General features: G+C 44.3%; 1 protein-coding gene across 1 annotated transcript in view; it reads right to left on the bottom strand.

Annotated features, from left to right (window-relative positions):
* ZDHHC5 (zDHHC palmitoyltransferase 5) overlaps positions 1 to 11,199 on the bottom strand; it is a 100,193-nt gene that overhangs the window by 23,720 nt on the left and 65,274 nt on the right. The window contains exons 3-5 of the mRNA XM_082266752.1: positions 7,810 to 7,931; positions 7,014 to 7,171; positions 3,563 to 3,735 (exon numbers count right to left, since the gene is read on the bottom strand). Coding sequence (XP_082122878.1) covers positions 3,563 to 3,735; positions 7,014 to 7,171; positions 7,810 to 7,931 — 453 coding nt within the window. The remainder of the gene's footprint in view (positions 1 to 3,562; positions 3,736 to 7,013; positions 7,172 to 7,809; positions 7,932 to 11,199) is intronic.

Raw genomic sequence — 11,199 nt, 5'->3', positions numbered from 1 at the left:
TCTTCTTGCTGGTGGTTACCATTTTGCTGAAAGTCCAAAGCCTTTGAGCAGCAGTAAATCTTTAGGCTGTCCGCAGAGCACAGTACCAAAAACAGAGCAACTGAGCATGTACAGAGTGGGGGTGAGAAAGTGTAATAATGGATTTTAAACAGTATAGGCACTTACTTTTAATGTTTTACATAGCTATACCTGCAAATGGGGCCAGCCTGAAGGGATCCAGCTGGACTTGATTTTCTTGACTAAAGTTCCACTTTACTCGTAATATGCAAGCAGATTACACAAAGTGGCTGAAATCCTGGAGTTCAGTTTTAAAGGAGTTGTAAAGTTTTTTATCTTAATTAATTCTATGCATTAAGATAAAAAGCCTTCTGTGTGCAGCAACCTCCCCAGCACCCCCTAATACTTACCGGAGGTTCATCTCTGTCCAGCGATGTCCACGAGTCCCCTCGGCCATCCAGGGCTCTCTCTCTTGATTGGCTGAGACACAGCACATGCATTATACGCACTGCAATTCACACAATAGGGTATCCCTTTAATGTGCAATTACTTCACAGAAGTCATGGTCCTTGTTTTTTGCAAGGATGAGGCCAATAAGACAGACATGGGTGGGATAAATGGCATTAACCACTTTACCACCGGAGGATTTTGCTGTCTTACGTCTGGGCCACTTTTTGCGATTCGGCGCTGTGCGACTAACTGACAATTGTGCGGTCGTGCATCGCTGTACCCAAACGAAATTTATGTCCTTTTTTCCCCACAAACAGAGCTTTCTTTTGGTGGTATTTGATCACCTGTGCGATTTTTACTTTTTGCGCTATAAACAAAAAAAGAGCGTAAATTTTGAAAAAAACAACAATATTTTTCAAATTTTTTTATATGAAATTCCCCCCAAAAAAATGTAAAAATCAAATTTTTTTTAAATTTTTGGCCAATTTGTTTTCTGCTACATATGTTTGGTAAAAAAATTCACAAAAAGCGTATTTTGATTGGTTTGCGCAAAAGTTATTGTGTTTACTAACAAAGGGAAAGATTTCTGTCATTTTTGGTGTTTTTTTTTTTTTAACGCGTAATGGCGGCGATCTGCGATTTTTTTTTGCGGGACTGCGACATTGCGGCGGACAAATCAGACCCTTGACTGACATTTTTGACACTTTTGGGGGTACCAGTGACATTACTGCAGTAATCAGTGCTATATATATGCACTGTTACTGTAAAAATGACACTGGCAGGGAAGGGGTTAATTTTATTGGAGAGGGAGGGGTTAATGTATGCCTGGTGCTTACTGACGTGTGTGGGGGGAGGGGACTATGTGACACAGGGACAGATCGCAGGTTCAGCTATGCTGAACCCTGCAATCTGACCCTGCCTGTCACTTAGGAGATCCGCCTGCTTTGTTTACACTAGCAGGCAGATCTCCACACTCGATTCCCCGACGATCGGGGAAGAGCAGCGCGATCGCCGCCGCTCCTCCCCTGGCCCGACTCCCGCTGTGACTGAATACAGCGGGAGCGAGCCTCCGACGGCGCGCGCGCGCGCCGCCGGAATAACGGCAGTGTCTGACGACATAGTACTACGTCGTCAGACGATAACGAGCCACTCTGCCGCAGTAATATTACTGCAGGCAGACGTAAAGTGGTTAAAGTTTAGGCTGCATCTGCATTACAAATTTTCATTTTCATTGCTCTCCCTCCCCACTTTCCAAAAATTAGAAGTATATCTTTTTATATTTGTTATGGAAGTACTGACCGGTAAATTTGTTTTCATTTTTAGAAGGTAATTTTGTACTTTCCAGTATCTTAGTATAAACTTATTGGTTATAAACAGAACATGGACAACGCACAATGGTGGTATACGTAAGGGATAACCCATAAGCAGCCGGCAAGGGATAAAGGAAAACTAGTTTATTAACAGCTAAAAGTTAAAATAACGAAGTGCAAGCGTTTAACCACACGGTCCTGGAATAACAGTGAAGACGTTGAAAAAGGTCCCATATTGACACACAAGATGGACCAATTGCTACTCTCTCAATCAGGATGTTGGGACCCTTAGGATGGATGGATAGGAGATCCTCTGTGGAGTAAGGAGTGGATCCAGGACAGGACGCCGCCGGCGCGTGTCCTGCCCGTTGTAAACAAGCGTCACGAGCAGCGCGACTTCCAGGACGGACGTCACACAGTAACTAGGTAACCGAGCCCAGTGCAGGAACCAGCATGGAACTCTTTGCATCTACATCTCATGCTGGGGACTGGAGGCACTATGAGTGGCCTTTGCAATTAAATTGACCACAGGTTCATTCATTCATTTTTCCGTAGGGGGTTCTTTGGGTTGCAAGCGCCTAGACCAGTAATGGCAAACCTTGGCACCCCAGATATTTAGAAACTACATTTCCCATGATGCTCAGCTACACTACAAAGTGCATGAGCATCATGGGAAATGCAGTTCCAAAACATCTGGGGTGCCAAGGTTCGCCATCACTGGCCTAGACTGTATACAATTTATAAAATTATTGGTACCTCCTGACCCTTACACCGTAACCTGGCTGGTTATACTGTTTTGTTGAAAAAATACATAGGGGTTGATATACTAAAAATGGAGTGCAAAATCGGGAGCAGCTCTGCAAAATTCCCAATCAGCTTCCAGGTTTATTTTTGTCAAAGCGTAATTGAACAAGCTAAAGTTAGAAGCTAACTGGCTATCATGCAGAGCTGCACCCGATTTTTGCACTCTCTAGTTTTAATAAATCAACCCCACAGAGCAGTGGTTCTCAACTCTGGTCCTCAGGACCCACCAACAGGCCAGGTTTGCAAGATAACTGAAATACATCGCAGGTGATCTCATTTGCTGCTCAATGATTTCAGTATTCTAGTCTGCATCCCCCCAAGGTAATACTTAAAGCGGAGTTCCGGCCTCAAAAATGACTTTGGGCCATCCGCTTGCGGACATTAACCTGAAAAAGAAATGGATACCCCCTGATTTTTTTTTTTTGTTTACTTACCTTGTTATAGAAGAAAATATACTTGCCTTCCTTCCACTTCCTCCCTCTGCGGCCGCGGCCGCGGCCTGCGCCGTCTCTTCCGGCTTGCGATGACTCCTGGGAGCTGAACGTCATCGCTCCCAGGAGTCAATGCGCCTGCACCGGCCCCGCTCGTCAGTTCCAGTGCAGGCATGGCATTCCCTGCTAAACAGCTTCTGGGCATGCCCAGAGTGACGATCGGGGCCGCTGCAGGGCATTCTGGGACTCCGACATCACCGAAGAGGATGCGCTGGCTTCAGCTGCCCACACCTGAGATGGCAGCGCTGGACAAGACATTTTCAAGGTAAGTATTTCTTCTTGCAGGTAAGTGCGACCTGGGACAGTTCAGAGGCTATCCATTGTAGAATGCACTAGCCCTGACTGTCCTGGGGGTATTTTTATCTAAAAAACTTTTCCGAGGCCGGAACTCCGCTTTAAAAGCTGGCCTGTTAGTGGGTCCTGAGGACGGGAGTTGAGAACCACTGCCATACAGTGTATGGCGATTTTGTACAAGAACACAAATACTGAGCAGACCAATATGAAGGATACGTCACAATTGCTGGGATGTCTCTGAGTTGGTCTGAATGCCCCAATGTGTAGAAAAGGCCACAGATGAAGACGCTCATTATGTGCAACGTGAGGGACACAAGGAAAAGGAAGAAGTAGCGATAGTTCCTGCGTCCAATGCAGTTATTCACCCATGGACAATGATGATCAAACTCCTATAAAGATAAACAACCCAAGAAGGTAATTAGAAAAGAATTGACACACTGAAATGGCAGTCAAAATTAATAAAAGGTCCAGCTACCCAAAAAATTTTTTTGTTGCAAGACTGAATCATCATTGGCTCCCCATGTTCCTTTCTCTGTCACCAAGCACCACTCAGTCTGGTACACTAAGGAAAACTGTGGGTTCAGGGCATTATAGCCCTACTCCCTGGGCTCGGCACAGTGTAATAATGGAGAATGTGGTGGTGATTTCATTACAACAGCTCCTCTCTCTGTATAGGACTGCCCACCACTGAGAAAAATACGTTGACCCAATGGGGTTGATTTACTAAAGGGAAATAGACTGTGCCCTTGGCAAAGTGTAGTTGTACTCTGCAAGAGAAGTTGATCCAGAGCTTAAAGCAAAGTTACACCCAAAAGTGGAACTTCCACTCTTTTGCTTCCTCCCCCCCTCCGATCCCACATTTGACACCTTTCAGGGGGGAGGGGGGAACGAAAACCTGTTTTTGACAGGTACCCTTTCCCACTTTCGGGATATGGTGCAGCGGCGCCGTCCCTCAGATGTTTGGCCCCCACCCCTCCTTCCCCCGCCGCCGAGCCAATAGGAATGCACAGCACGCATGCGCAGTATGCCCCCTTACCGGCAATGGCAGCACCCGACAGCTGATGGAAACATCGGCTGCGGTGCTGACATTGCTGGACTCCAGGACAGGTAAGTGTCCTAATATTAAAAGTCAGCAGCTACAGTATGTGTACAGTGTGTGTAGCTGCTGACTTTTAATTTTTGAAGGGGAGGCGGAACTCCACTTTAATAAACAGAAACTCTGCTGACTTTCATCATCCAATCATGTGCAAACAATAATGCTGTTTTTTTTTTTTTATTTCCTTGCACGTGATTGGGTATTCTTCGCAAAGTGAAGGTTTACCTCATTTACTAAGCTCTGCAGCAACTGCACTTGCAGAGTGCAACTGCAATTTGCAAAGTACACAGTCTATTTGCCTTTAGTAAATCAACCCCAATGTGTCATCTGACTGTCCAGAAGACTTTAGAAAAAAAGAAGCATAAACTAATGATTGGGGGCAGGAATAAGAGGAGAATTCTGTGCAAGTCTCACTCTATTTTCTGCATCCATCATGATGTAAAATAAATGCAGAGTGCAGAATCCAGATAAATATTTTTTATAGTTTGCAGCAGGTGAACCCGGATAGGAACTCCGAGAACAGACTTAACCAAAGACATCTAAAAATACAATGGAGATTCTATCAGAGAATCTCTGTGGTGCTATGGCCACTTCTTCAGAAGACCCATAGTGCTTTGGGACACCAGTGTCATGGATGTACCTTGAAATAGTGTTTCAGTGGAAAATATTTTACTATAAATAGTAAAATAAAAATAATGCAAAAATTTATAACACACTCATTTGCAGCTGGCGACCCCGCTAGTAACACACTTCCTGTCCTTCGGTGACAACGCTTACTCAATGTGCTGTAACTATGGAGGAGCAGCACTGTCACCCTAGGACAGGAAGTGTGTTAAGAGTTTGCATATACTTTAAGCAACTCAGTCACCACAAAGGTTCTAGGTTTTAGATAATGTGCCATCAGCATAGATTTTTTTTTTTTTTTTGTGCCTGAAAATCACAAAACAGGTGATTATGGGACTATGCTATTGTTAAACTAAGCAAGTGTTAAGCATTTAACAAGACCAGTTGTGCGGTCCCTTTAAACAGCAGAAAATGAGATAAAATTGGTAGAATTGTATCTGCGGTAAACCCCTTGTGGAGAAAAGGAGCTCTGGTCAAAGCTGGACCCAAGCTTTATAACAGGTTTGTCAAAAAGATACGACAATAGTTTGACCTTTTGATATAGCTAGTCTATGGCATTTATAGTACTGTGCCACCATCTAGACTCATGGGTGTCAAACTAGTGGTCCTCCAGGTGTTGCAGAACTACAAGTCTGATCATGCCACTGCCTATGGGAGTCATACTTGTAACTGCAAAGCCTCATGGGACTTGTAGCTACGCAACAGTTGGAGGGCCGCCAATTTGACACCTGTGATCTAGAGTTTGCTGGTAAAAGCGTTTCAATCCTAGAAATTGATATAGGACCAAAGTTGGAAAGGCTACAAACTTCCAAATAAAAGGCTTGCACCTAAAGCTGAAAGAAGGAATCTACCATGGGACAACATTTTAGCTTCACTACAAGAGAAAAAGACCATCAAGATTAAGAACCTGATCACTTAATGCTGGGAATCCTGTTCACTAAGGAAATCATGGACCAGCTATAACGGAAGCGAACAAGTGTATGCCCATTGGACATATACTAATGCAAATGTTCATTTGCTAGGAAAAAACTTGCACATGTGTATGCATGCATGATTGTAACACTGTGTGTGTCTTGCATTGATTTCCTGTATTAGCACTTTTCCACTGCAAGTACCGACTCGGCTCCACTCGGCCCTGCTTGGCTCTGTTGGTTTTCCACTGCATGGTACGGTGTTGGAACGGTTCGGTATGGTTTGCTTTTCCACTAAAGTAAAGTGGGTGGGATAACAATGATTCTCTGACCAATCAGTGGCTAGTAGTGACAAACAGTCAAGGCTGCATGCAAAGGATTGTGGGATATGGTACCGGTACGGCCCTCTTGGAACCACAACTGAGGTGGTACTGTTTAAGCGAGCCGGACCGTTGGGTTCCATGTAGTGGAAACGCGCCGCCGTACCGTACCGTTCCTACACTGTACCATGCGGTACCAGCAGTGGAAAAGCACAAAAGCGAACCGAACCGTTCGGTTCCATGCAGTGGAAAAGTGCCATAACTGTAAGTAGTCTATATATGCATAATTCTTGTTGGAAAAGCACATTTACATACTAATGGCTTTGTCCCACAGGTTTACAGAAAGTATTAGGAAAAACAGCTGAAGTGAAAAAAACCCGACTAGATGCCTGTGTTCCCCGTTGCGGGGTGTGGTTCCATTTGGTGGCCCCAACAGGAGTTCTGTGTCCTTTAGGTATTTAGAGGCCAGCTAATGGAATCTGAGCGCAAAAATGAGAGTCACCGCCTGCTAGAGAGATGTCATTAATTTTCTATTGATGGATTTTTTTTTTTGGGTGACAGGGACACTTTATGAGCAGATATGAGCAGATAGAACACGTCTATACACACTACTTGTGGCTGGCAATCATGACTTGAACTGTCCCAAATGTAATGAACAGCCAAAACGTTGTTCTTAAATCTAAAACACAGTGCGATACCTATACTCTACAACTCACCTCCACACAGTTGTCACAAACACTGCAGTGAGAACAGCGAGGAGGTCTGTAAAAGCGGCAAGTTGAACACCACTTCATGCGGACCTGGACGCCCCTCACTTCCACCGTCTTATATAAGGGAGCCCGGAAGTCATCCTCTTTATCTTCATCCTCGTCAGCTGGGGCAGAACAAAGTTGATGAAAATTCTCAAAAAGGATCCATTTCAAGAACAGACAGTCTCATAATTAAAATTTTCTGTCTTCCCTAACTTGGATTAAAGCAGCTCTAAACATTTGCTCAAAGCAGATCCTTGCAAAGAAGATAAAAGTACTCCTAACTTTCCAGCAGCCCTGGGGCTTTCGTCATACACTTCAGAATTCAACACTTCACCTAATATTGGATACTTTTGTCCCATGGCGTGCTATGGATCCATCCTTTGGCCTCCACTAGACTGGCATCCAACACTCCCAAAAACGTCAAATGCTGGTGGATACCAATGGAAGCTGCAACATTGCAATACAGTGAAGGCCCGAGACATGGGTGACCAGAGAGGTGAGAACAATACGACATCTTTTGCAAGCAACTGCTTCGAGGTGATAACACAATAATAAACTAATCCCTTACATGTTATACTTTGCCCAAGAACTGATAAGGTACTATTGGCTTAGAGAATGTTTGACCTTCAGACATTTGCAGTCATGACTTGAGGGCAGGGACTGATGTGTGAATGTGCAATATATACGTAAAGCAATGCATACATTTACAGAGCTATATAAATAAGGACAGAGTTTGTAGGCAGGAATAAAAGGATCATACCTCTAGGGAAGATTCCGGGATCCATGAAAGTGGCCATGCTAAAATTGGCCAACACAAATAGAAACATAACAGCGTTATAAGCAGGAAGAGCTGGAGACACCTCTATACTGAGCCATGGGCATCTGTGGAGACAAAAGTAGACATAATTGAATTACAGTTAAAAAGCAAACCTCTGTAAGAAGCACAATCAGTCAATGAAATCATACACAAGGCTATCCAGGAAACCCTGCAACTGTGTTAAAGTTTATAAAATCCATTTCAAAAAGATTTATAAAGACATTCACTACTCAGTTGGCATGCAGCTACCTATCACAAATGCTATGCAATCTCAGAAGCTCTTAACCCTAAGTTCACACATAAGCATTTTCCATTTTTCAGAAACCCACTTCAGTCAATTTAACATGTGTAACGGATCAACCGACACCCCGACTGGGTACCTTCGTTGACGGATGCTCCTAGTGCTTCCCGAGGGCACCAAGCACTCCACCAGACACCATAACCACTGCAGACCCCAAGAACCGCCACAGCTTGGTTGGGGTAACGTCGTCTCCTACCCACCCTGGACCTACGACAAGACTCCAGGTTCCACTGGGTGAACCAGGAACAAGAACAAGCTCTTACAAGTGATTATACAAGTGAATATGAAGAGCATAGCAATCCCTTGTAGCAGATTCCCCCAATAAGAGACAGGACTCTAGATTGAGGGTGAAGTAGAATGCAAACTGTTTATTCAAACACATGCACAAAGAGATATACACTGTGGGACAATCCCCCCTCCCTCTTAGCAGCCAAGCCACATACACATATACATCCCATAATAAGTTTATCTTAAGTTAGACCGAAACAATATAACAATGGAATACAGGCACTTATCAATAACCAACCCCATCTCACTATCTAGCAAGGATCAAGACACTCCTGCCAAATTCTAGCAATCTGAAAAGTCAAACCATTCATCTTCATACATTTCCTGAGAGATATTGCTGACAAATATTACTGTCCCATCTGAAGCCATCCAAAACAATTCTCTCAGCGTCCCCCAAGTATCTGTCCCTCACTCCCAGTGACGGTGAACACCGCCACAACATGGTTTCCTATGGTACACGTTCACATATATGTGTTTTTCAACTGGTTAGTTTTTGGAAAGGGTCGGGGACTTTTTCTCCTGCAGCAGATTGCATTTTGCGTGTGGTAGACTTCAATGGAGTCGCAACAGAAATGTAAATGTTGCATTTCTGATGCGTTTAATGCTTTTTCCCCCCCTCTTTAAAAACACTGTATATTGCTGGTTGCTAAGGAGCAGACCGGGAAGTCGGCCGTCGTGTCCTTAACAACCGATGAGTCATCAGCTGTCAGCAGGATTCCCCGTTGACAGCTGAATGTAAAAAAAAAAAATCCGAAAAAAAAAAAATCTCTACAAGGCCCTTTGTGTGTGATATAGATTTTGAAAGGGAACCCCACAGCAAAATTAAAAAAATAAATAAAATGGCTTGGGCCCAAATCCATACCAGACCCTTATCTGAGCATGCAGCCCGGCAGGTTAAGAAGGACAGGGGACAACGGTTCTTGGGGTGTTGATGGGGACAAGGCCCTCTTCCCACAACCCTGGGCTGTGGTTGTAGGGGTCTGTGGGTGGGGGGGGCTTACCTGAATCCAGACAAAATGAGATTTTTGTAATACTTTATGTCACACCGTATTTGTGCAGCGGTCTTACAAACGTAATTTAAAAAAATACACTTTTTTAAATTAAGAAATAAGAAAACATTAAAAGTTAGCCTAATTTTTTTTTATATTGTGAAAGATAATGTTTCGCCGAGTAAATTGATACCCAACATGTCATGCTTTAAAATGACGCACGCTCGTGGAACTGTCTACCCCGCCGTCTGACATTACAGCTATGGGGCGACATCACCCGGTGACACTGCCCCCGTTAAGTCAACAGCCCAGCATGCACCAGTGAATTTACAGCATTTTTTTTTTTTTTTTTACAGTCAGCTGTCAGTGGGGAACCCCGCTGACAGCTGATGACTCACTGGTTGTTAAGGAAGCGGTGGACGAGTTCCCAGCCCGCTCCTTAGCAACCAGCTATATACAGTGTTTTTAAAGGGGGGAAAAAACAAAACGCATGTAAACTGCATGCACAAACGCATCAAAAATGAGGGTTTATAAACGCAAAACGCATCATAAAACAAGCCGGAAAAACGCATCAAGCGCAGCCCGAATAGATGTGAACCTAGACTAAATCCTGACTGAAGTCACAGAAATAGACAGTAATAGTCAGATAGACCTTGTACCAACATTCTCCATTTTCAGCATTACCTCAACCTTACGGTTGTAGTAGTTGCTAGGTGTGCCTAACTCTTACTTTGCAGTCCCGTAAGGCATCATAATAAGACCACAGTGCCCAGTGAAAGTCACAGTCTAGTTTAGGCTACATTCAATTGTTGTTATACCCATACAAATCTCATAAGGTATGATAATTATATTAATAGAATCCACCCAGCCGGGTATTATAGGCTGACTGCCTTTGTATTTTGTTGGCTGCTACATTGTACTTTGTATGCCTTTAATTAGTCTAAACTTCAATAAAAAATACTGTATGTACTGAGTATAAGCCTACTTTTTTAGCACTTTTTTTTATGCTGAAAAAGACCCCCTCGTCTTATACTCGAGTGAGGGTCCCACTTACCTGTTCTCTGGTGAAGTGCATATGCGCCGCCGCCGCCGCTCGGGAAAGCCTGTACACATTCAGCAATTCCAGGGCAGACAGCACAAGCGCGGTGACGTGTTGGCGCCGGGCGGCCAACTGTAAGGCGCCTCACTGAAAAGGTAAGTGAGACTCCTCCGCAGCCCCTGCATCTCCTCAGGAGATGTAGTGCTGCGGGCATGGTACAGGAGATTCTCCTGTAACATGCCCACAGCACTGCATCTCCTGTACCATCCCCTGTACAATCCCCTGTACAATCTCTTGTATCATGCCTATAATTTTTTTACATGGAGACCGGCGCATGCGCACTTGCGGCAGGGATACCGGCTTTCACGGGGACACCGCTTCATGCTACACCGAGTCTTCTCATCGGCGGCATCAATCTCCTGTACAATCTCCTGTACAATCTCTTGTACCATGCCTGTACAATCTCCTGTACCATGCCTGTACAATCTCCTGTAAAATCTCCTGTACCATGCCTGTACAATCTCCTGTACCATGCCTGTACAATCTCCTGTACCATGCCTGTACAATCTCCTGTACCATGCCCTGTACAATCTCCTGTACAATCTCCTGTATCATGCTTGTACCATCTCCTGTACCATCTCCTGTATCATGCCTATAATTTTTTACATGGAGACCGGTGCATGCGCACTTGCGGCAGGGATACCGGCTTTCAGGGG

This window comes from Pelophylax lessonae (assembly GCF_965119305.1).
Source record: "Pelophylax lessonae genome assembly, chromosome: 9".
Lineage (NCBI taxonomy): Eukaryota > Metazoa > Chordata > Amphibia > Anura > Ranidae > Pelophylax > Pelophylax lessonae.
The sequence above is the reverse complement of the archived record's forward strand: the minus strand, read 5'-3'. Positions and strand labels throughout refer to the sequence as shown.